Source organism: Oncorhynchus mykiss, chromosome 6 (assembly GCF_057628025.1).
Source record: "Oncorhynchus mykiss isolate SJ-2025 chromosome 6, ASM5762802v1, whole genome shotgun sequence".
Lineage (NCBI taxonomy): Eukaryota > Metazoa > Chordata > Actinopteri > Salmoniformes > Salmonidae > Oncorhynchus > Oncorhynchus mykiss.
In genome coordinates, this window is record NC_143027.1 from 81,194,454 (window position 1) to 81,221,066 (window position 26,613).

Consider the following 26,613-nt stretch of genomic DNA (forward strand, 5'->3'; position numbering starts at 1 on the left):
CTGTATAGCTGCTGTGTTTAAGTGTTCTTTCACCTTGTTGGTGATACTTATTCAAGCCTTTCTACAGAGCATATAGTTTGGGGCCAATAGGTAGCATGGTGCTTGTAACGCCAGGGTAATGGGTTTTATTACCAGGACCACCCATATGTAAAAGGACTGTAAGTGCCTTTAGATAAAGGAGTCTGCTATTAGAGTCTGCTGGCATCTATTATTATATTAGGACATCAGATGAGCGATGATACAGATGATGAGGAAGTGACACTCAGTATCTTACCGCACACCCCACTCCCACACACACCCCCCACACACACCCCCAATGATGAGGCTGATTCAAGTAAATAAGTTCTCTTTAATATGATTTATGTATCATCAAGTGATTTGAGAGGCTGGATATGACACACATCAACTTCATCATCCCAGACACCGTAGACCCACTCCAATTTGCATACCGCCCCAACAGATCAACAGACAACGTAATCTAAATTGCGCTCCACACTGCCCTCACCCACCTAGATAAGAGGAATACCTGTGTGAGAATGTTGTTCATTGACTACAGCTCAGCGTTCAACACCATTGTCCCCTCAAAGCTCATCAGTAAGCTTAGGACTCTGGGTCTGAACACCTCCCTCTGCAACTGGATCCTGGACTTCCTGACGGGCCGACCCCAGGGGGTGAGGGTAGGCAACAACATATCCACGCTGATCCCCAACAAGGGTGCCCCTCAGGAGTGTGTGCTTAGTCCCCTCCTGTTCTCACTGTACACGCACGACTGCAACACCATCATCAAGTTTGCTGACGACACGATGGTGGTAGGCCTGATCATCGGCAACGATGAGACAGCATATAGGGAGGAGGTCAGTCACTTGGCAGTGTGGGGCCGGAACAACAACCTCTCCCTCAACATCAGTAAGACCAAAGAGCTGATAGTAGACTACAGGAAACAGGGGGCAAGCACGCCCCCATCCACATCAACTGGGCTGCAGTGGAGCGGGCCAAGAGCTTCAAGTTCCTCAGTGTCCAAATCACTAAGAACTTAAAATTGTCCCCTCAGGAGGTTGAAAAGGTTTGGCATAGACCCTCTAATCCTCAAAAAGTTATACAGCTGTACTATTGAGAGCATCTTGACTGGCTGCATCACAGCTTGGTATGGCAATAGCACCGCACTCAATCGCATGGCGCTACAGAGGGTGGTGTGGACAGCCCAATACATCACTGGGGCTGAGCTCCCTGCCATATATCAGGACCTCTATATCAGGCGGTGTGAAAGGATGGCCTGGAAAGTCCTTAAAGGTGCCAAGTCTGACACCAACAGGCTCCTGAACAGCTTCTACCCCCATGTCATAAGAATGCTAAATAGCTAACTAAATAGCTAACAAAATGGCTACACAGACTGAGTTGATCTTTGTATTTTATTTGTATTTTTGCGCTGTCTTTATGCACACTCACAGGGCCCTACACACTACACACACTGGTACTCCAACACACATACAAACACTCACTCCATCATTTGCTCACACACACATAATCTGCAGATACATTTATACTGACTAAACGCACGCACATCCACTCTCCTACAACACCGGAGGCTGCAGAGGGGAGGTCTGCTTTTAATAATGTCTGCAATGCAGTGAATGGAATGGAATCAAACACATGGAAAACGTGTTTGATGTGTTCGATACCATTCTACATTGTTATTGATTACTGCATTATTGGGGTTAGCGCTTGCAAGAAAGGCATTTCACTGTACTTGGAAAACTTATTCAGAATATGTCAGTACATTTGGCTTACATACTGTATAATAACGCTACATGAAGACAACATGGAAACCATAGGATGACATTCAGCAGAAATTATACAAGGTGGGAATTCCCTCTCTGTTAGTATACTATATACATATAACCATAGTAACAAACACATAACAATTCATTCAAACTGTAACACACACATACACACGTATTTAGCGATTTAGCTCGTCTGTGCACAGTATGCGTCTGTGTGTTCAAGGGTGTTATGCTGTGTTTGTGGGAATGGAGTAGAGTGTTTGGGCTGCAAGAGGGATAACATGCACGAAGGGGTGTAAATGGATGTGTGCCATGGGAAAGGTATGTATAAGAGAGAGAGAGAGAGAGAGGTAGAGAGGGAGGAAGAGAGAGAGAGGGGAGAAAGCAAGAAAGAAAGAAAGAAAGAAAGAAAGAAAGAAAGAAAGAAAGAAAGAAAGAAAGAAAGAAAAATAAAAAGCCAGGGTATGGAGTTAGTTTACAGGGCCCAGGAGTCAATGGACCACAGGAAGAATATTATATATACAGTAAATGTATCCAGCGACAGAACAGAGGAAGAGTTGTCAGGCTAATGAGAACCAGGGCCTTTTGAATGTTATGTTATGTTTGTGCGTGTTTTTTTTTCGGTTCCCGGGGTCATTTCATGTTTTAATGTGTATCTGAGTTATTGGCCTTCAAGCAGTCAGAATTGTGTCCCGTATGACGTATAATGTTGTACCGCCGCTTTCACCCCAGCTAGCAATGAGGAACCGTCCTAGAAGCAGCCTCACCTGGGGGTCGGAACTGATTGAATCGTCCTAGAAGCAGCCTCACCAGGGGGTCGGAACTGATTGAATCAGCCTAGAAGCAGCCTCACCTGGGGGTCGGAACTGATTGAATCGGCCTAGAAGCAGCCTCACCTGGGGGTCGGAACTGATTGAATCGTCCTAGAAGCAGCCTCACCTGGGGGTCGGAACTGATTGAATCGTCCTAGAAGCAGCCTCTTCCTGGGGGTCGGAACTGATTGAATCGTCCTAGAAGCAGCCTCTTCCTGGGGGTCGGAACTGATTGAATCGTCCTAGAAGCAGCCTCACCTGGGGGTCGGAACTGATTGAATCGTCCTAGAAGGAGCCTCACCTGGGGGTCGGAACTGATTGAATCGTCCTAGAAGCAGCCTCACTTGGGGGTCGGAACTGATTGAATCGTCCTAGAAGGAGACTCACCTGGGGGTCGGAACTGATTGAATCGTCCTAGAAGCAGCCTCACTTGGGGGTCGGAACTGATTGAATCGGCCTAGAAGAAGCCTCACCTGGGGGTCGGAACTGATTGAATCGTCCTAGAAGAAGCCTCACCTGGGGGTCAGAACTGATTGAATCGTCCTAGAAGCAGCCTCACCTGGGGGTCGGAACTGATTGAATCGTCCTAGAAGCAGCCTCACCTGGGGGTCGGAACTGATTGAATCGTCCTAGAAGCAGCCTCTTCCTGGAGGTCGGAACTGATTGAATCGTCCTAGAAGCAGCCTCACCTGGGGGTCGGAACTGATTGAATCGTCCTAGAAGCAGCCTCTTCCTGGGGGTCGGAACTGATTGAATCGTCCTAGAAGCAGCCTCACCTGGGGGTCGGAACTGATTGAATCGTCCTAGAAGCAGCCTCACCAGGGGGTCGGAACTGATTGAATCGTCCTAGAAGCAGCCTCACCAGGGGGTCGGAACTGATTGAATCGGCCTAGAAGCAGCCTCACCTGGGGGTCGGAACTGATTGAATCGTCCTAGAAGCAGCCTCACCTGGGGGTCGGAACTGATTGAATCGGCCTAGAAGCAGCCTCACCTGGGGGTCGGAACTGATTGAATCGTCCTAGAAGAAGCCTCTTCCTGGGGGTCGGAACTGATTGTATCGGCCTAGAAGAAGCCTCTTCCTGGGGGTCGGAACTGATTGAATCGTCCTAGAAGCAGCCTCACCTGGGGGTCGGAACTGATTGAATCGTCCTAGAAGGAGCCTCTTCCTGGGGGTCGGAACTGATTGAATCGTCCTAGAAGCAGCCTCTTCCTGGGGGTCGGAACTGATTGAATCGGCCTAGAAGCAGCCTCTTCCTGGGGATCGGAACTGATTGAATCGTCCTAGAAGCAGCCTCTTCCTGGGGGTCGGAACTGATTGAATCGTCCTAGAAGAAGCCTCACCTGGGGGTCGGAACTGATTGAATCGTCCTAGAAGCAGCCTCACTTGGGGGTCGGAACTGATTGAATCGGCCTAGAAGAAGCCTCACCTGGGGGTCGGAACTGATTGAATCGTCCTAGAAGAAGCCTCACCTGGGGGTCAGAACTGTTTGAATCGTCCTAGAAGCAGCCTCACCTGGGGGTCGGAACTGATTGTATCGTCCTAAAAGCAGCCTCACCTGGGGGTCGGAACTGATTGAATCGTCCTAGAAGCAGCCTCACCTGGGGGTCGGAACTGATTGAATCGGCCCGGAATCAGATGTCGGACTCAGCCCGGAATCAAAATGAATGACTACACAGAATTGGCCCAAGTAGATCGGGCCATTTCCGTCTATCGGAATTCAGCTGACTTTCCCAGCATCTTACCAGAATCCTCCCAGAAACGGCTCGATGCAAATTTAAATAAATCTATACAAAATTGCCCGATTTAGTCATTTTAAATATTATTAGTATAAATTTTATACATACAAAATGTTTTTTTGTGGATGGGTATAACTTGTGTCAGAGGAAACACCATACACCTGATGACCGTGTCAGCGTGCATGCGCCTAGCCCGCCACAGAAGTCGCTACAGCGCGATGGGACAAGGACATCCCGGCCGGCCAAACCCTCCCCTAACTCGGACGATGCTGGGCCTCATGGGTCTCCCGGGCGCGGCCGGCACGGGTCTCAAACCAACATCTGTAGAAACGCAGTGCGCGAGTGTTGCAAAATAAATGTACATATACATGTTATTCAATCATTGCACCCGCACTACTCGCGAGCGCTAATGAGCATCTGCGTTTGCAAGTTGCTTCTATTTGTGTTGCAGAATGCGATGCAAGTCCTGCCTCTCCCATCTCCTCAATGACTTTTAGAAGCATATACCCACATGCCATCTCCTCATTGGTTATACCCACATGGGTGATTGAAAGATGAGCTGAAGTCAGTTGTGGTAATGCACCTTACATGCTGACCACACCGCTTGCGTCGCCAAATAAATACATACATGTTATTCAATTATTGCACCAACACTGCTTGTGCATGCCAACGAGCGTCTGCGCTGCCAAGCGCTAAAATAGGAGTCAGTTCTATTTGTGACACCGATAGCGGTGCAAGTCCTGCTTCTCCCATCTCTTCATTGGTTTATAGAAGCAGATACTTACGTGTCATCTCAATCACGTTGGTGATTTAAAGATGAACTGAGTTTGGTTGGTCGTCGTGGTAACTATGAAAGTTAGATCCCAATCGCCATATAAAGTCCAAAGGAAAAAAAGCCTGGAAGGAGGAGATATGACTAGAAAAGACTCGGTTTACCGTTTTATGTGTGGATTAATTGTCGGAGTAGAGGACCTTGTGTATTTCAGGTAAAATAACAACTCAACGTTTACAGTTGAAGTCGGAAGTTTACATACACCTTAGCCAAATACATTTAAACTCAGTTTTTCACAATTCCTGACATTTAATCAGTAAAACCAGTAAAAATTCCCTGTGTTAGGTCAGTTAGGATCACCACTTCATTTAATTAACCGGTTAGCTAAATTGCCATAAATGTTTAATGCTTTTTGAAACTGTCCCAAAATTAATAAAATTGGTTCAGAGTTTGTTTTGATATTTCAACCTGCGTGTCGTGATCACATTTGATGTGGAGGGACAAAATCAATTTGCGCACAGTGGCGCACGGACAGTTTGGGTACGGTGTTATTATGAAAGTTAGTTGCCAATCGCCATATAAAGTCCAAAGAAGAAAAAGCCTGGATGGAGGAGAGATGACTAGAAACAATTCAGTTTACCATTTTATGTGTGGATTAATTGTCAGAGTAGAGGACCTTGTGCATTTCAAGTAAAATAACAACTCAATGTTAATATCCCAGGACAAATTAGCAAGCAACAGCAAGCTAGCTGGCTAAATAGTAGAAAATAGCGATATATAATTTTTGCGATATTCCTACCACGAGAAATGTTTAATTTAACAGACGGTCTAGCACATTTCTCCTATTTGTCTGTCTCTTCAGTCCAGGGTGCATTGCATGGTGCCGTTGCCTGAGATATTAGCGAAAGGATGTAGGAATCCCATTTGGGCTATGAATGGTGGAACGTATAACACCCCACCCAGCAGACTGTCGACCAATCGTGTTGACGTTATCCATGCTGCATCACGCAGTTGCTAAACGCAATCTTTTCTCAAAGTCAGGTTATGAGTCGAGAAACGTGCATATTTTCCTCGCAATTAAGCAATGTCACGATTCCAGCGCTATACACTATTACAAATATCAAGTTAATTATCTCACATCTCGGAAAATATTTGTAATGTTGTACTTCTTGTTGACAAAATTCATGCTCATGTTGGGTTTTTGAGCTAGCACCCAATTCACTCCATGAAGGAGAGCTCTCCTTATCTCAGAATCGCCCAGAATGCACAGCGTGGCACGTTGACGTACATGGTCAACATACATGGGCGACATGCACAATGTGATTCCAATGGAATTTCCCATCTCCTCAAAAGTATCTCTGCCGTTGACTCAACTCTGTGAGGCACATCGATCTGCAGGTTGAACATGGTGAGATTGTAGACTCCTAAATTCATAGTGCAATTTGTTTAGGCGATTTTACAGCTAACTAGCTACTTCACATGCTGACATTGTCTTTGGTATTATTGTGTGTAGCTACGTTTGCTAGCTAGGCAACCAGCCCATAGAGAGAGCAGTGCATTGGGGATTTTGTTGTCAACTCGAGCTGCAACAGACACAACATTATTCACATGTTGCTACCAACCTTATTATAAAGCCAAAATTAACATTTGTTCACAAAAAAATATTGTTCTCTTATTTAACACTGTAATTTATAGGAATGAGTGGTTTTGGGTGGATTTTTCCTTTAAGTAGACTATAAAATACATTTTAAATGGTAAATGGCCAGAGAGAACTATCTTTATTTACTGTATATTTGGTCATGGCAGATAGGATGTTGTGTTGTAGAGGGGAAAAACATATTCCTGATAGCTACTCATTTAATACTGTCTACAGAGCCTAATGGGTAAGAGCCAGGATATCAGATGAGCATTGACAAGGATGCTGATGAACTGACACTCAGTATCTTACCACACATTAGACAGTCTATAAATACACACGCAGGCACGAACGGACACATACAGACACACACACTAGCCCTCCCAGGCTCACTCCCTGGGACGGTTACCAGAGTTGATTGATCTTTCATTGATTGATTATGATGTTGTCTCTTCCTGATTTAACTCCAGCCTGAATGAGTAATTTATGTTACGTGAACTGAGTGAGGAAATATCTGATAGGCCCCCTGAGAAAGACCAACACATGTCACAGCCAATCAGTAGCAGCCTGTTTGAGTAGTTAATTACTCTTCCTCACCAACGACAGCCAATAATTCAGAATGATTTGATTCAGGGGGTTTTACAGTTGACAAAGTCATTTATATGTTGACAAGTTTGATTTAGATTTTATTTCAAGTTTGAATGAAGCCGATTAAGTTCAAATAGGTTTATTATGACCAGACTGATGTTCAGAATATGCCAATATGTAGACAACATGGAAACCATAGGATGACATTCAGCAGAAATGATACAAGGTGGGAACTCCCTCTCTGTTGGTATGCTATAATTAATTCAAACTGTGATGCACTTGCAGACAAATTCAAACTGTGACACACTCATGCACTTGCAGACAAACACACATGTACCCAAACTCACATGTTCGCACACGCACACATATACGTACACACACACACCTATCCACACCCACACACAAGTTTGGTAGTCTGACATGCACACACACAAATGTTAAGTATTTACATTTTTTATATGAAAGTCAGTGATATCTACAGGAGTGATGATCAGTGGGGCTGAGTTTTTACCTCCGTCAATAAGACAGGGGCCAAAATATGGATAAAGTTTCTCAGTAAAGGTGTAGCCAGTGAAAGAGTAGATATGAGACCTGGCCTCCACATTATAGAAGGAGACCTGGCCCTCCTTATAATCCACAAACACCCCCACCTTCTGGGGCTTCTCTCTCAGGGAGAGGGGTATAGAGAGCTATATTCTAAATGTGTGTCTCTGGGTCTATGTGTTGGCTGTGGTTAGTGGTGATGTGAGACTGCTGGGACAGGCAGGAAACAGAAACAGGAAACACCATAGTCCTCCTGGAAAGGGTGGCACACATCCCATTACACACTGCAAAGAGGAGAGGAGAAAACACACCCACTCTGTCCCAGCCTCCAAAACAAGAGAATAGGCATATCTACAGTATGTCATCCAAAAGGTGATAACTCCAGTAGGATGGATAAAAGGTGATAACTCCAATAGGATGGATAAAAGGTGATAACTCCAGTAGGATGGATAAAAGGTGATAACTGCAGTAGGATGGATAAAAGGTGATAACTCCAGTAGGATGGATAAAAGGTGATAACTCCAGTAGGATGGATAAAAGGTGATAACTGCAGTAGGATGGATAAAAGGTGATAACTCCAGTAGGATGGATAAAAGGTGATAACTGCAGTAGGATGGATAAAAATATTTCTGTTCAAGGTGAAAGCAGATTTACTTTTTGTATTTTGAGTGGGCTTGGTTTTAACGAAGTGTTGGACCTTTTTCTTCGCAACCTTTGTATCAAAGTCTATAGATAAAGCCTGTGGGCTTGTTTCTTAATCAAGCGGGCCCTGGATAGGTTCTCGAGGGAGAGCGGGAGAAATACGATTTTCAATGTCCTTGCTAAGGGTGTTAATTCCTGCGGACCTGGTGTCTGGCAAATCCCCATCTAGTCTTTGTGACTTATCTTTTACCCTTTTCTCAAATGTTTCTCGCCTTCGTTCTTCACATAGTCTACGTTTTGATCGTCCTTTAACCCTTTGTTACCCTTGTGCTCTGACACTGTGTGGGTTGGGTGCAGGAACGTAGCGAACAGGTCGATTGTAGCGGTAGTTGTTTCGATGGCGACATACTTCACAGTTATTTTGACCGCGGTGGTTATTGGATTTGTGGTTTCGTGGTAGAAGCCATTGTTGTGCATCATCTTTCAACGCTCCAATACCTGATAATGCACCCTCTAACTGGAGTGAGTGCTCCTGGTCAAACTTCAAAACCGAGTGGTCAGGGCTCTTAGCATTGTTCTTTTGAAACATAAAAAGCTGTGCTTGCAAGCTCTCTGAGTTGTAAGATAGGCAGGCCAACATAGGCTATAGGGCCCAAGTAGGAACTGAAGGTGGGATACATGTTCGACAGAAACATTTGTTTGAATGGAAACAGCTCTTCCATTCCTGTTTCAGTGAGTAGGCCAAAGTAAGCTGAACAAAGCCTATGACAGTAAGCTTGTGGGTGTTCCATACAAGCTTGTTTGACAGTGTTAGCCAGAGAGCTATCGTGCTTGCGATTCGCAGAGCCACTGAATTCTAATTTCAAAGTTTAGCGTAATCGCTGTTGTAGACGAATTAACCTCATCAAGTGTCTATTCGACGTTCGCTTCAACAGGTCAACCCTGTCAGAACCCGTAGTATCGCAGTATCGTTTGGCTGACCAGGAATGGGGTCAAAGGTAGGGAAACAGTACAGATGAAGATGAAAATGATCAGGCCTATTGTACATTTTCCTATAGAAATGATTGTTGAAAACTAGTCTAGGTTGGAACTGTTGCTGTTATAATACAATAATAATTGTTATTCTTAATCAAAAAGCCTGTGTGTGATCTGTTATTCATCTGTGTGATGTGATCAATCAGTTTATTCCAGTTCAGAATGAAAATTATTTATTGTATTTTAAAACTTCTTAGGGCTGAAATCCCGTTAACGGGATCGATATGACAACGGCCAGTGAAAGTGCAGGGCGCGTCTTATACTGTTTTAAAGATAAAATTCTCATTAATCCAGCCACAGTGTCTGATTTCAAAAAGGCTTTACAGTGAAAGCACCACAAAAGATAATGTTAGGTCACCACCAAGCCACAGAAAAACAGACATTTTTCCAGCAAAAGATAGGAGTCACAAAAAGCACAAATAGAGGTCAAATTAATCACTAACCTTTGATGATCTTCATCAGATGACACTCATAGGACTTCATGTTACACAATACATGTATGTTTTGTTTGATAAAGTTCATATTTATATCAAGAAATCTGAGTTTACATTGGCGCGTTACGTTTAGTAGTTCCAGAAACATGTATGTTTTTAATGGGGGAAACTAAACATTAATACATATTTATATGGATATTTAATTTCATTGTTATTTGTTTTTGTCTATGTTGCATTTGTTTTAGGCAATAAGGGCAATGAAATGTACTTGTCGCGACTTCCGCCAAAATCAGGTCCACTCCTTGTTCGGGCGGCGGTCGGCGTCGCCGGTCTTCTAGCCATCATCGATCCACTTTTCATTTTCCATGTGTTTTTTCTCGTTTTTTCTCACACCTGGTTTCAATTCCCTCAATCACTTGTTGTGTATTTAACCCTCGTTTCCCCCCATGTCTCTGTGTGGTATTGTTTATTGTAAGTGCTTGTGCACGTGTTGATTGGTACGCGACGGGTTTTTGTACCCATACCTTGTTATTTTCATGCTGTTGGTTTTGCTATTAACAAAGCCTCCTTCACTCACGCCGCCAAGCTTACCCTAGTAAAACTGACTATCCTACCGATCCTCGACTTCGGCGATGTCATCTACAAAATGGCTTCCAACACTCTACTCAGCAAACTGGATGCAGTCTATCACAGTGCCATCCGTTTTGTCACTAAAGCACCTTATACCACCCACCACTGCGACTTGTATGCTCTAGTCGGCTGGCCCTCGCTACATATTCGTCGCCAGACCCACTGGCTCCAGGTCATCTACAAGTCCATGCTAGGTAAAGCTCCGCCTTATCTCAGCTCACTGGTCACGATGGCAACACCCACCCGTAGCACGCGCTCCAGCAGGTGTATCTCACTGATCATCCCTAAAGCCAACACCTCATTTGGCCGCCTTTCGTTCCAGTACTCTGCTGCCTGTGACTGGAACGAATTGCAAAAATCGCTGAAGTTGGAGACTTTTATCTCCCTCACCAACTTCAAACATCAGCTATCTGAGCAGCTAACCGATCGCTGCAGCTGTACATAGTCTATTGGTAAATAGCCCACCCATTTTCACCTACCTCATCCCATACTGTTTTTATTTATTTATTTTTCTGCTCTTTTGCACACCAATATCTCTACCTGTACATGACCATCTGATCATTTATCACTCCAGTGTTAATCTGCAAAATTGTAATTATTCGCCTACCTCATGCCTTTTGCACACATTGTATATAGACCCCCCCTTTGTTTTCTACTGTGTTATTGACTTGTTAATTGTTTACTCCATGTGTAACTCTGTGTTGTCTGCTCATACTGCTATGCTTTATCTTGGCCAGGTCGCAGTTGCAAATGAGAACTTGTTCTCAACTAGCCTACCTGGTTAAATAAAGGTGAAATAAAAAAATAAAAATTAAACTGCTCAGGCTATTACCAAATTCTGCTCTCCTGCATCTGACTTCCCTGCCACGCACCCCTTACAGTACTGATATTTATGTATAGTTGCATATTTTCCTAATCTTGGGTCCCAGGAGAACACAGAATTTATCATTTGGGTCCAAAGGCAGAAAAAGTTTAGAGTACTGATTTTGGACATGTGAGTGTTGCACTTGCTCCTTTCGGTCTCAAACGTATCTGTCATTGTTTGCAGATAGAGGTCTTGAGTATGGAGCGAGAGATTCGGTGATGAGATTTCCTCCGCTTGCTTAGAAATCAATATTTCCATCTTCATCACCTGAGTTATCTCATCATTCATTTGGTCAGCAACTTCAATGAGTTCTGCTGATTTGTCATCCAACTTAGTCATTGTGTTCATTAACTGATCGTCTTTGGTCTGCAGCATTTGGAGGAGAACATTGTTACTTTGAGTAATGCATATAGGCTGAATCAAAATAGAAGTGTCATTCTATTTTAGATCCCTCACAGGGGGTACCAATTATGTTGTGTCTCTGACTGATTAAATTATATGACATGCTATTTTATCAAATCGATTACCTAACGTTTAATTGATTATGTGATTGAATTAAACCATGCAACAATTAAACCATTAATAACCTGGGGCACCACGGAAGCATTCATTTATATAGAGCAGTTATCTCCAGAATCCAATCTCTTGAAAATCTGAAGATCTTTAATATCAATAGCAGTCAATCATTAATCGTCAACTTATTCAGTCTCATTCGGATGGTCATAAAGTACTGCACGAACCCTGGCTAACAAGTTGAATTAGCAATACACAAATTGGTGTAATTATTTATTTACTAAATACCAAAATAATCACACAGAATTACATATATATACACAGGATCGATAATACATCGATTACTAATCATGTCATGAAAATCCCCTAGTGGGCTAACCCAATATGACAGCTCGTTACACAAAAGAAGGGGGTTGGGTTTGAATGAAAGAGCGGGAAGATGGAGTGACAAAGGGATTGGGTCTCTATCGGACCTTGAAAAGCTATTCTACCGTAAATACAGAATCTTATGTATTCTAATAACCTCCCATTCGGTGAAGAAAAATGCAACATATATATTTACTCTGAGCTGCCCTTCGATAGATGGGTCGAAGATGGAAGACTGGTTTGCCCAGCAGAGATCGCCATTGTCCTTTGAAGAATATTTCTGGTCGTAGTGTTGTAGAGCGGATACGTTAAAGTACCCTGTCGTTCTTAGGAGATTGTCTGTCCTTTCCTAGGCCACATACGTTTACAGCTGCAGCTGATAACTTGAAGTCTAGGATGTATCACTTCTTCAGTAAATAATCGTTCAATGTTCATACTAAGTTGCCATAATCAGCTTATGCTGGTCTAGTCGAAATACACCATTTCAGTGAGGTGATCATCACCTCCATATTGAAATTAGCCCCGCGTCATTGGGAACTAAGGTTAACTTCCGTCAATGGACTTTTGTACTGGGGGAGAGAAGGGCGTGTTTCATAGTTCTCAACCAATGTCTGTTCACTTGGGCGTGGCCACTGAGTGAGCATAGTTTACGTATGAAAACAATTCTCTCATTTAGAAGTTAAAATTACATTTCATATTTTCACAAATAGTTTCATATTTAATTCCATGTGAATCTGATAACTAGAATGTGTAGACTTTCCAAGATACAATTTATGTCATCCTATCATCAGATATAGTGTCCCAGACAACAACTGATCTGACATCATATTCTTTAAGTACCAACGAACACTTCAACTGGTTGAGATAGGGAACTATTGTTCCATTCCTCTGCCTTTTGATATTACCATACTTTCTCTGTGGTAACATAGGGCTTTCCAAGATTCCATTCTGTAGAGTGGAGAGAAAAGGGGGACAGGTATTTATGGGGGGGGTCATAAACCTCACCCAACAGGGCAAAGTCATGACAGTAACACACACACTTGCACGCACACACACACACACGCACAGGCACACACACACAACCAGTATTTCAATGTTTGATATAAAACAGTTAGTCAGTGACACCTACAGGCGTGATGACCTGTGGGGCTGAGTTACCAGTAGCACCAGAATAAAAGAATGGATAGAGTTTCTCAGTGAAGGTGTAGCCAGTGAAGGAGTAGATATGAGACCTGGCCTCTACATTGTAGAATGAGACCTGACCCTTCTCATAATCCACAAACACCCCCACCTTATGGGGCTTCTCTCTCAGGGAGAGGACGACAGAGGGGTCAGTTAAAGCCTTGTATTCTTTAAACCTCAGCCAAACAGTCCAGCATCCATTCTCAGGTTTCAGGCGAATATACTTCTTCCTGTTGATGGACTCTCTGGCCACTCCTAAAGTCCACCCATTCTTCCCCTCCACCTGCACCTCGTAGTATAATCTCCCTGAGGAGAAACTCTCCTTTCCCAGGACATAGGGAACAATATCAAACCTCTTTGGGTTATCAGGGAGATTCTGTTTTATGTCTCCATATCTAACTTGTTTCCTGTCTTCAGACAGGATGAGTTTGGGATGTGCTGTATCAGGATCTAGAGTCACATCCACTGTGGAGAGAAACACACACTTTTAGAATAAACAAAATAAACATAACAATATGGGGGACTGCATTTTACTGCTCAGTACATTACTGTAGACATATGTAGCCTATAAGTTATTATTGATAACAGCATAAGTATACTGTAGATGTGAATGTGTGGTCATGTTATTTCAAGTAATACCAGTATGTGAATATATTAATATTCATGTGAAACTCTAGTAGGGCTGGGCAATATGGTCAAAATATCATATCACAATACTTAAAATAAATTGACGGAATGACAGTATTTTATGCTTTTGAATAATTAAAATCATTTCCACAATGCCACGTTGGGCTGCACGATATGGAAAAACAATCTATGCTTTATTTTTAACCGAATGTTGCAATTGTGATTTGACTTGCGATTTAGAGAAAAATACTTTGCTGAACTGTTGGAATCAAGGAAATAAAATGATTATTCCAATTCAATAGTTGGAATATAATAGTGGTCACTTTAAATACAGTGTTTGAAATGACAACAAATGAAAATGCCAGGGAGGAGTTATTGTGACACGGTAGGAACCGAAGTGTTGACAAATGTTTCCTAGGGGACTCTACAATCTTTGGATACATTGCATGTTTTCGTTAGCTACTTCGTGTAGCATACATATTCTTGCTTTGCTTATTCCTCTTTGATTTAGAAGAAACTGTTGTGCAAAAAAACATGCAGATATACATCACCGGTCAAAAGTTGTGACACACCTACTCATTCAAGGGTTCTTCTTTATTTTTAACTATTTTCTACATTGTAGAATAATAGTAAAGACATCAAAACTATGAAATAACAATTATGGAATCATGGAGTAACCAAAAAATGTGTTTAAAATGAAAATGTATTTTAGATTCTTCAAAGTAGCCACCCTTTGGCATGATGACAGCTTTTTTTGTACACTTTCTCAACCAGCTTCATGAGGAATGATTTTCCAACAGTCTTGAAGGAGTTCCCATAAATGCTGAACACTTGTTGGCTGCTTTTCCTTTACTCTGCGGTCCAACTCATCCCAAACTATCTCAATTGGGTTGAGGTCAGATGATTGTGGAGGCCAGGTCATCTGATGCAGCACTCCATCCCTCCCCTTCTTGGTCAAATAGCCCTTACACAGCCTGGAGGTGTGTTTTGGGTCATTGTCCTGTTGTAAAACAAATGATAGTCCCACAAAACCCAAACCAGATGGGATGGAGTATTGCTGCAGAATGCTGTGGTTAAGGGTGCCTTGAATTCTAAATCACTGACAGTGTCACCAGTAAAGCACCCCCACACCACCTCCATGCTTCACGGTGGGAACCACACATACAGAGATCTGCATACTCTGCGTCTCACAAAGACATGGACACATTCGACCATGAAGGCCAGATTCACGGACTCTCCTCTGAACAGTTGATGTTGAGATGTGTCTGTTACTTGAACTCTGTGAAGCATTTATTTGGGCTGCAATTTCTGAGGCTGGTAACTCTAATGTACTTATCCTCTGCAGCAGAGGTAACTCTGGGTCCTCCTTTCCTGTGGCGGTCCTCATGAGAGCCAGTTTCATCATAGCGATTGATGGTTTTTGCGACTGCACTTAAAGAAACTTTAAAAGTTAACATTTTCCGGATTAATTGACCTGCATGTCCTAAAGTAATGATGGACTGTCGTTTCTCTTTGCTTATTTGAGCTGTTCTTGCCATAATATGGACTTCATAATTTACCAAATGGGGCTTTCTGTATACCTCTCCTACCTTGTCACAACACAACTGATTGGCTCAAATGCATTAAGGAAAGAAATTCCACAAATGTACTTTTAACAAAGGACATTTGTTAATTGAAATGCTATCCAGGTGACTACCTCATGAATCTGGTTGACAGAATACCAAGAGTGTGCAAAGCTGTCAAAGGCAAACTTGAAGAATCTCCAATATAAAATACATTTTGATTTGTTTAACACTTTTTTGGTTACTACATGATTCCATGTGTTTTTCATAGTTGACGTCTTCACTATTATTCTACAATGTAGAAAATAGTACAAATAAAGAAAAACCCTGGAATGATTAGGCGTGTCCAAACGTTTGACTGGTACTGTAGTTCTACACCATTACTGGGATTATCCGTCTGTATACAGTAGCTAGTTACGTTTGCTCTGACTCTGTACATTTATTAGCTAGCTAACGATTAGCGGCTAACAAGATTTAGGCCCAACTTGCTTAGAAAATACAAACTAGCTGTTTACAGATGTAAGAAACAAACGTATGGTGTAATTATAGAACGCTAGTGTATTTATATTAATAAGAAGCAAAGTGAAAACAGCATCGTTGTCATTAACATTGTTGCACATAGTGCATTGATGCGGAGACTGAATGCAGTTGTCTCTTGGTAAGAGGAACAACAAATGCGCTCCATGAGTGACAGGGGGCGGGGCTAGGTCTGTGTGGAATGCGACATGGAGAGAGAGAGCGGAGAGAGATGACTCAAATATGGACGTAACACACGGCGTATCACATTTAACAAACCAAACAGTCAAATACCGTTATGGAAAGTAAAGTTTAAAAAAAAAAAACTTTTTCGTGCATCAATACCAGAATAGTGTAAAATACGGTATACCGCCCAGCCCTAAACTCTAGGTGGGTGGACTGGAGAGTACAACAAACACACTGACCTGCATGTTTTCTGATGGTTTCAAGTTCTACAATATAAACAGAGAGTGTCAGATTTAGGGGATACCAGAAACTATGGTAATGTAATATTACAGTAGAGTATACTGTGTGGTGCCCTTGGAACACAATGACACATCTCCTCTTAATCTCTAAACCTTATTGATAAGGTTCGGGACCAGAAACATATCCAAAGTGACATGGTGTAAAAATACATCCCTCTACCATAATATAGTATACCTTAAGCAACAGAAATATGATATGAAATATATTTGAAATACAATTCAGTATCATTCATTTACCTGGACAGCCCTTCATGTTTACTAAATCTGTGGGTAAATTAAACATTAAACTAATTAGAATTTTTGCTAATTAAAATGAGAACATCTTGAAATAAATTAATAAAACAATATCATTCTTTGTGTAAACATTTCCATCGCAGTGAGTAAAGAATTCCAATACAGTGATATTTTACCACATAATTTTGACTCATCTTTGTGCTATTTGCACAATGCAAATTGTAAGCCCTTGGAAATGGGCTCTCCAACCCTGTTCCTGGAGAACCACCCTGTAGGTTTTAACTCCAACCCTGTTCCTGGAGACCACCCTGTAGGTTTTAACTCCAACCCTGTTCCTGGGGAACCACCCTGTAGGTTTTAACTCCAACCCTGTTCCTGGAGAACCACCCTGTAGGTTTTAACTCCAACCCTGTTCCTGGGGAACCACCCTGTAGGTTTTAACTCCAACCCTGTTCCTGGAGAACCACCCTGTAGGTTTTAACTCCAACCCTGTTCCTGGAGACCACCCTGTAGGTTTTAACTCCAACCCTGTTCCTGGAGACCCCCCTGTAGGTTTTTGCTCCAACCCTGTTCCTGGAGACCACCCTGTAGGTTTTTGCTCCAACCCTGTTCCTGGAGACCACCCTGTAGGTTTTAACTCCAACCCTGTTCCTGGAGACCCCCCTGTAGGTTTTTGCTCCAACCCTGTTCCTGGAGACCACCCTGTAGGTTTTAACTCCAACCCTGTTCCTGGAGAACCACCCTGTAGGTTTTTGCTCCAACCCTGTTCCTGGAGACCACCCTGTAGGTTTTTGCTCCAACCCTGTTCCTGGAGACCACCCTGTAGGTTTTTGCTCCAACCCTGTTCCTGGAGAACCACCCTGTAGGTGTTCTCTCCAACCCTAATCTAGTGCACCTGATTCTAATAACTTGCTGGTTGATAAATTGAATCAGGTTAGTTATAACTAAGGTTGGATTGAAAGCTACGGGACGGCAGCACTACAGGATCAGGGTTGGAGAACCCTTTCTTAGAATATACATGTACAGTGCCTTGCGAAAGTATTCGGCCCCCTTGAACTTTGCGACCTTTTGCCACATTTCAGGCTTCAAACATGAAGATATAAAACTGTATTTTTTTGTGAAGAATCAACAACAAGTGGGACACAATCATGAAGTGGAACGACATTTATTGGATATTTCAAACTTTTTTAACAAATCAAAAACTGAAAAATTGGGCGTGCAAAATTATTCAGCCCCTTAAGTTAATACTTTGTAGCGCCACCTTTTGCTGCGATTACAGCTGTAAGTCGCTTGGGATATGTCTCTATCAGTTTTGCACATCGAGAGACTGACATTTTTTCACACTCCTCCTTGCAAAACAGCTCGAGCTCAGTGAGGTTGGATGGAGAGCATTTGTAAACAGCAGTTTTCAGTTCTTTCCACAGATTCTCGATTGGATTCAGGTCTGGACTTTGACTTGGCCATTCTAACACCTGGATATGTTTATTTTTGAACCATTCCATTGTAGATTTTGCTTTATGTTTTGGATCATTGTCTTGTTGGAAGACAAATCTCCGTCCCAGTCTCAGGTCTTTTGCAGACTCCATCAGGTTTTCTTCCAGAATGGTCCTGTATTTGGCTCCATCCATCTTCCCATCAATTTTAACCATCTTCCCTGTCCCTGCTGAAGAAAAGCAGGCCCAAACCATGATGCTGCCACCACCATGTTTGACAGTGGGGATGGTGTGTTCAGCTGTGTTGCTTTAACTCCAAAACATAATGTTTTGCATTGTTGCCAAAAAGTTCAATTTTGGTTTCATCTGACCCGAGCACCTTCTTCCACATGTTTGGTGTGTCTCCCAGGTGGCTTGTGGCAAACTTTAACCAACACTTTTTATGGATATCTTTAAGAAATGGCTTTCTTCTTGCCACTCTTCCATAAAGGCCAGATTTGTGCAATATACGACTGATTGTTGTCCTATGGACAGAGTCTCCCACCTCAGCTGTAGAACTCTGCAGTTCATCCAGAGTGATCATGGGCCTCTTGGCTGCATCTCTGATCAGTCTTCTCCTTGTATGAGCTGAAAGTTTAGAGGGACGGCCAGGTCTTGGTAGATTTGCAGTGGTCTGATACTCCTTCCATTTCAATATTATCGCTTGCACAGTGCTCCTTGGGATGTTTAAAGCTTGGGAAATCTTTTTGTATCCAAATCCGGCTTTAAACTTCTTCACAACAGTATCTCAGACCTGCCTGGTGTGTTCCTTGTTCTTCATGATGCTCTCTGCGCTTTTGACGGACCTCTGAGACTATCACAGTGCAGGTGCATTTATACGGAGACTTGATTACACACAGGTGGATTGTATTTATCATCATTAGTCATTTAGATCAACATTGGATCATTCAGAGATCCTCACTGAACTTCTGGAGAGAGTTTGCTGCACTGAAAGTAAAGGGGCTGAATAATTTTGCACGCCCAATTTTTCAGTTTTTGATTTGTTAAAAAAGTTTGAAATATCCAATAAATGTCATTCCACTTCATGATTGTGTCCCACTTGTTGTTGATTCTTAAAAAAAAAATACAGTTTTATATCTTTATGTTTGAAGCCTGAAATGTGGCAAAAGGTCGCAAAGTTCAAGGGGGCCGAATACTTTCGCAAGGCACTGTTTGTATTGTATATTGACCATAAGGGTCTAGTAATGCATCGTGCTCCTACTTACCCAGCTGATCAGCAAGTATCTCTGCAGACAAACAGATGAATTAAAGTCAAAGTAAAGCATTCTTAATGGTGAATAATTCATTCAACTCCTTGTGTGGCAGGGGGATGGGACAGTAAAAAACAATGTTTGATTTTTCTCTGCAGACATGAAAAGAGAACCGTTAGAGTGAACTTCCTTAATGAACACATCTCACATCCATGAAGAAGACAATTATTAAAATGGAAACATGACACAATGCACAGGACCAGGAGTGTCAAACTCATTCCATGGAGGGCCTGGTATCTGCTGGTTTTTGGTTGTTCCTTTCAATTAAGACCTAGACAACCAGGTGTGTGGCGTTCCTAACTAATCAGTGACCTTAATCAATCAAGTACAAGGGAGGAGTGAAAACCCGCAGACACTCGGCCCTCCATGGAATGAGTTTGACATATGCATAGGACTGTTGGACACTACTTACTCAACTCAAGTCTGAGTTCATCTTTAACTTGCTCTGCAGAAATAAAATAAAAAACAGAGAACATAGTTAATGTACACAGAACCACAGTGTTTTCTCTGACAAAGTTCCATTTCTGGAGGAGAAAATGGCATGTTTGACAGTAAGACACTACTTACCTAGCTCTTGACTGTGTTCAGCTTTGGATGCATCTACAGACATGACAATAGATAACAGTTAGAGGAAAGGTCCACAAAATGACTTACTGGTACTCAAGATGTTTTCTGACAAAGTCCTTTACATGAAGGAAGAAGTTACACTGATGTAGTTCAGGTAAACCATGCACTGAGATTTAAATAAACCTTATATTAACACATCTACTATTTTTGTGGAGAAAGTTGTTTTAAATAGAAATGTTTGCCCTATACTGTGAACTGAATTTAATTTTATACAAATCCTTAAATACACCTGTACAGTATCTGACCAATGTCTGCTTTTTACTTCTAAAGGTCAAACAGGGGGGGCTTATATTTGTCCTGTTTCACTGTATATACAAGTGTTTAACTTATACGAGAGTGAGTTGTGAAGTGGAACTGTGTTTATTGCATATCCCAACTCCCCATGCGAGTGTGGTCACTACCAGGGATCAGCCATTATTGACGGCGACCCTGGAGTAATGAGGGTTAAGTGCCTTGCTCAAGGGTAGATTAACTGATCTTTTTCATCTTGTCTGCTCGGGGAATTGAACTAGCAAGTGTAACAGTATAATTTTAAACCGTCCCCTCGCCCATACCCGGGCGCGAACCAGGGACCTTCTGCACACATCAACAGTCACCCTCGAAGCATCGTTACCCATCGCTCCACAAAAGCCGCGGCCCTTGCAGAGCAAGGGGAACTACTACTTCAAGGTCTCAGAGCAAGTGACGTGACTGATTGAAACGCTATTTAGCGCCCACGCTAACTAAGCTAGCCGTTTCACATCTGTTACACTCACCCCCCTTTTGACCTTCCTCCTTTTTCCGCAGCAACCAGTAATCCGGGTCAACAGCATCAATGTAACAGTATAATTTTTTAGACCGTCCCCTCGCCCATACCCGGGCGCGAACTAGGGACCTTCTGCACACATCAACAGTCACCCTCGAAGCATCGTTACCCATCGCTCCACAAAAGCCACGGCCCTTGCAGAGCAAGGGGAACTACTACTTCAAGGTCTCAGAGCAAGTGACGTGACTGATTGAAACGCTATTTAGCGCCCACGCTAACTAAGCTAGCCATTTCACATCTGTTACACAAGCATTCGGTTCTAGTTCCCAACTCCTTGTGTATGTCACTGTAAAACATTTACATTCAGTAAAATAAACCCTTTAATAAGTTTTCTATGACTGTAGTCATTGTACAAACTTTTCCACCACCAGACACTGAAAGCTGATATGGCCACAAGGACAATGACCAGAGAGACAATCACTGCAAGGGCCACTTTCCATGTTTCTGTGTGAACAAGGATCAGCTCGCCTGCAAGACACAAATCAACTGAGATCAGTGACATGTAACCAATGCTACCAAATAATAATATTAAAGGGACATTTCACTCATAAAGAATGTTTTGTCAGACGCTTACAGACCTCAAATGAAACCACGTTCCATGACATCAGCTGTGTAGCTCCAGCAATATGCCTCAATGCCAAATTAATGGAAAAGATGACCATCATCTCATTTCCTGGTTTAATGTTGTTTATCTTTTCTATTCATTTGAGGTGGAGGCATATAGCTGGATCTACAAAACCAACGGGGTTTCATCTTGACATTACAATACTTTAGAGTTCTAAACAATAATGATGTTACTCACTAGGGATGTGAAACTCTGTCTCCATCTTAATCACCTCATGTTGCTGCCTCTGTCTTAGTCTACAGGTAAAGCGGTTGATGTCAGTCTCCTTTATGATGGTCTTTAGTTTGACTACGTAGAATCCCTCATAGTCCCTGTCTGTCTCTGACGGTCCAGCAGACAGAGTGACCCCTTCACTGTCCAGCCACTCCAACTCAGGCTCAGGGAACCAGCCTTTAGTTACACACAGCAGAGCCATCCCTCCTTCTTTCTGTCCCTCAATGGAAACCTCTGGCTTGGATCCTATAGCTACAGACACAAAGGGAGACTGGAGATGAAGTACTACTGAGATTGGGAGGAACATCACATGGGTTGTTGTATTTAAGAAATGCACCTCTGACGTAGACTTGAATGGTGGAATCATCATAATGTGTCTTAGACTCAACAAGACATTTATAATGTCCATCATCAGTGCCTTGTACCCTGGTCAGTTTCAAAGAGGTATTGCCCTTCTTCAGTTCCTCTTTAAACAACGATGTCCTTCCCCTGTAGGAGGGGATCTGATCATGATATTTGTCTCTGCCGTCTTGGTAGAGATGGACTCTAATGTTTGACTGAGTGTCTGGGAGGTTGACTCTGAACCAGTCAACTCTCATGTCCTCAACGCTGATGTTGGGTTTGATGTAACAGGGCAGAATGATGTCATCACCAGCCACAGCAACAATGGCATGAGTCAGACCAAGAACCTCAAACTTCTCTGGAAAGAAAAACAACCAATCAATATCAAAAACGACCATGCACATCATCAGCTGTTGGTCCCTTTCAGACTTTAACAGACCACACTAAAGATCAACACCAAACCTGGCCAAAATACTTAAGGTTTGCTTGATTTAGCTTGGTTGCCAATGGAATAGCCTAGTACTGAAAGTGCAAACCGTAGCCATCGTTCATGCAAATCCTCACATTGTTCACACACACACACACACACACACACACACACACACACACACACACACACACACACAAAAAGAACATGTGAGGTCACTACCAGAGCCTGCTCTTTGGAGGAGAAGCAGGAGATTGACACACAGACAGTCTGTCCAAGTCCACATCATTTCTGAAAGAGAGGATAACATACTGGGATTCAATGTAGGCGATGTTATGGATCATATGATATGGATGTATTATGTAATCACCTGAGACCACCTGAGACCTAAGACAGAAGACTAATTAAGACAGACTTTCAAAAGTATGTAAACTTGGTCCTTTTATTTGATAATATAAAACCTTTCTCCCATTATCTCCATAATCCCTGAAAGCTGCACTGAGAGATATGACAGACACAAACACACACACACACACACACACACACACACACACACACACACACACACACACACACACACACACACACACACACACACACACACACACACACACTATTTAATCACCTCAGGCCAAAGACTACTCAAGACAGACTTTGTTAAATATGCTAAACTTGGCCTTTTTATCAAGGCCTGTCTGGTTCTCACACACAGCTATTGCCAACCATCAACATTGACTTGAATGTTAATTGCTGGGATTTATTAGTATAAAGCATTTCTGCCATTAACTATATTTTCTCTGACAGCTTTAAACATATATACAAATAATACTTACGATTAGATACACGCAGATCACAATTGAGAAGAGTTTGGCTTAAAGCTCGCTGGCCTGTGGGGAAAGACTGGAGAGAAAATAAATCTGGTGTGTCTACTGCAAGGCAGGAAAGTAGCTTCAACATAACTTGTTATTCTTGTAGATGAGATGGAATCTACACTTTAATCAGCTTGAGTTAACTTATGAGGAAGTAGGTGAGAGGTGGCATAGTTTCTGGAAACAAAACTCTGATAAACTGGCTACAATGAGATGTCACACATAGAGATCACAGGAGGCTGGTAAGGGGAGGACGGCTCATAATAATGGCTGCAATAGAGTAAATGGAACTGTATCAGCAACATGAAAACCAGGTCTTTCATGTGTTTGAGACCATTCTATTAATTCCGTTCCAGCCATTAATATGAGTCTGTCCTCCCAAATGAACGTGCCAGCAGCCACCTGTGAGAGATGCAAGCGATCGCTGAGGGATCCTCCACTTCCCTAAACCTGTTGTTTGTTCACTTTCACTGGATTTTTTTCTTACTCTCCTTTCATTTTTTAACTCTGTCCTCTTTATATTACCATCCATATGTCACATATTGATTACGGCATCCACTGTGGTGGGTTGTTGGCATAGACCACAAGAGAACTATGGCATTATTGCACTGACATCAAGTTGACACTAGAGGGCAGTAGACACACTGATCACAGGGACATGTCATTGCAGAGATGGAAGAGGAAGTAGAACATGCCACATCCTAATTTATTTTTTCAATGGAAGTCAATGAACTAAGAAGACCACACCCATCTGCTATCGCATTGGTGCCTATGGGAGAGCCGCCCCCTTAAGTAGACCAGAAATGACAACTTTTTTAAATTGGTAAACGACAGTAGTCAACTGTCTTCATTTATCCACCATTTCTGGCCGTCAGACAGCCTGTGGTGCAGCCTAAAGCACGTGATCATGTAGGGCAATACGTACTAGTGGCAGAGTAGCCTAGTGGTTAGAGTGTTGGACTAGTGCCAGGAAGGTTGCAAGTTCAAACTCCTGAGCTGACAAGGTACAAATATGTCGTTCTAACCCATTGAAAATAAGAATTTGTTCTTAACTGACTTGTCAAATAAAATCCATTGTTATTATTGACTTTAGAGGGGGTTGACAGAAGACTAATTAAGGCAGACTTTAAAAAATATGTGAAACTTGTTCCTTTTATTTAATAATATAAAACATTTCTCCCATTATCTCCATAATCCCTGACAGCTGCACTGAGGGATATGACAGACAGACAGACATACACACACACACACACACACACACACACTATTTAATCACCTCAGGCCAAAGACTACTCAAGACAGACTTTCTTAAATATGCTAAACTTGGCCTTTTTACCAAGGCCTGTCTGGTTCTCACACACAGCTATTGCCAACCATCAACATTGACTTGAATGTTAATTGCTGGGATTTATTAGTATAAAGCATTTCTGCCATTAACTATATTTTCTCTGACAGCTTTAAACATATATACAAATAATACTTACGATTAGATACACGCAGATCACAATTGAGAAGAGTTTGGCTTAAAGCTCGCTGGCCTGTGGGGAAAGACTGGAGAGAAAATAAATCTGGTGTGTCTACTGCAAGGCAGGAAAGTAGCTTCAACATAACTTGTTATTCTTGTAGATGAGATGGAATCTACACTTTAATCAGCTTGAGTTAACTTATGAGGAAGTAGGTGAGAGGTGGCATACTTTCTGGAAACAAAACTCTGATAAACTGGCTACAATGAGATGTCACACATAGAGATCACAGGAGGCTGGTAAGGGGAGGACAGCTCATAATAATGGCTGCAATGGAGTAAATGGAACTGTATCAGCAACATGAAAACCAGGTCTTTCATGTGTTTGAGACCATTCTATTAATTCCATTCCAGCCATTAATATGAGTCTGTCCTCCCAAATGAACGTGCCAGCAGCCACCTGTGAGAGATGCAAGCGATCGCTGAGGGATCCTCCACTTCCCTAAACCTGTTGTTTGTTCACTTTCACTGGATGTTTTTCTTACTCTCCTTTCATTTTTGAACTGTGTCCTCTTTATATTACCATCCATATGTCACATATTGATTGTGGCATCCACAATCAATATGTGAACCAGACATTCTGTTTATGAGTGTAGGGTTTGTATCAGTGTTTGGTTTATATTCTATACCAGAGGTTCTCAACCTTTTGTAGATTCTCTACCACCAATCACATTTGGACCTGTCTGAAGTACCTTGTCATGTGTGTGTGACAGGACATGAAAACATTTAGGTTTACTTGTAATACTGTTTGTCTACATATCATTTAATGATACAAACAAGAGAACTATGGCCTTATTGCACTGATATCAAGTTGACACTAGAGGGCAGTAGACAAACACTGATCACAGGGACATGCCATTGCAGAGATGGAAGAGGAAGTGGGATATGCTACAGCCTCATTTTTTTTCCAATGGAAGTCAATGAACTCAGCCTATGGGAGAGCCGCCCCCTTAAGTAGACCGGAAATGACAACTTTTTGTAATTTGTAAACGACGGTAGTCAACTATCTTTATTTATCCACCATCTTTGGTCATGTCAGACAGCCTGTGGTGCTGTAGAGGTTAAAGCACGTGATCATGTAGGGAAATACGTACTAGTTATATTATCCTATTTCAGCTCATATTAATAAGAAATAATGTGGTACTACTGACTATTATATCATGTTACCTACATAAACTCAGCAAAAAAGGAAACAGCCCTTTTTCAGGACCCTGTCTTTCAAAGATAATTTGTAAAAATCCAAACAACTTCACAGATCTTCATTGTAAAGGGTTTAAACACTGTTGCCCATGCTTGTTCAATGAACCATAAACAATTAATGAACCTGTGGAACGGTCGTTAATAAGACACTAACAGCTTACAGACGGTATGCAATTATGGTCACAGTTCTGAAAACCTAGGACACTAAGGCCTTTCTACTGACTGAAAAACACCAAAAGAAAGATGCCCAGGGTCCCTGCTCTTCTGCGTGAACGTGCCT

General features: G+C 42.3%; 1 protein-coding gene across 2 annotated transcripts; it reads right to left on the reverse strand.

Annotated features, from left to right (window-relative positions):
* Positions 1 to 12,248: 12,248 nt before the first annotated feature.
* Positions 12,249 to 25,207, reverse strand: LOC110526108 (butyrophilin subfamily 1 member A1). Of its 2 annotated transcripts, XM_090239033.1 has the most exons (12): positions 25,096 to 25,207; positions 23,576 to 23,642; positions 22,965 to 23,033; positions 22,311 to 22,673; positions 21,938 to 22,225; positions 21,493 to 21,603; positions 20,271 to 20,303; positions 20,116 to 20,148; positions 19,659 to 19,679; positions 16,964 to 16,990; positions 16,667 to 16,693; positions 12,249 to 14,001 (listed from the first exon to the last, which is right to left on the reverse strand). In XM_090239033.1, the coding sequence occupies exons 3-12, from the start codon at positions 23,029 to 23,031 to the stop codon at positions 13,466 to 13,468; spliced, it is 1,506 nt and encodes a 501-aa protein (XP_090095159.1). In that variant the 5' UTR covers positions 23,032 to 23,033; positions 23,576 to 23,642; positions 25,096 to 25,207; the 3' UTR covers positions 12,249 to 13,465. The 2 variants fall into 2 exon arrangements, with proteins under 2 accessions (XP_090095159.1, XP_090095158.1); XM_090239032.1 differs by lacking the exons at positions 23,576 to 23,642; positions 25,096 to 25,207 and having other exon boundaries at positions 22,965 to 23,052.
* Between the last annotated feature and the right edge of the window lie 1,406 nt (positions 25,208 to 26,613).

What these genes read in the sequence shown, in the direction of transcription:
- LOC110526108 (XM_090239032.1), bottom strand. Translation starts at nt 23,052, where the DNA reads ATGTTATCCTCTCTTTCAGAAATGATGTGGACTTGGACAGACTGTCTG. An exon ending in CCTCCAAAGAGCAGGCTCTG is followed by an intron (nt 22,674 to 22,964) that starts GTAGTGACCTCA and finishes TTTTCTTTCCAG; the next exon opens with AGAAGTTTGAGGTTCTTGGT. An exon ending in AAACATGAAGGGCTGTCCAG is followed by an intron (nt 16,694 to 16,963) that starts GTAAATGAATGA and finishes TTTATATTGTAG; the next exon opens with AACTTGAAACCATCAGAAAA.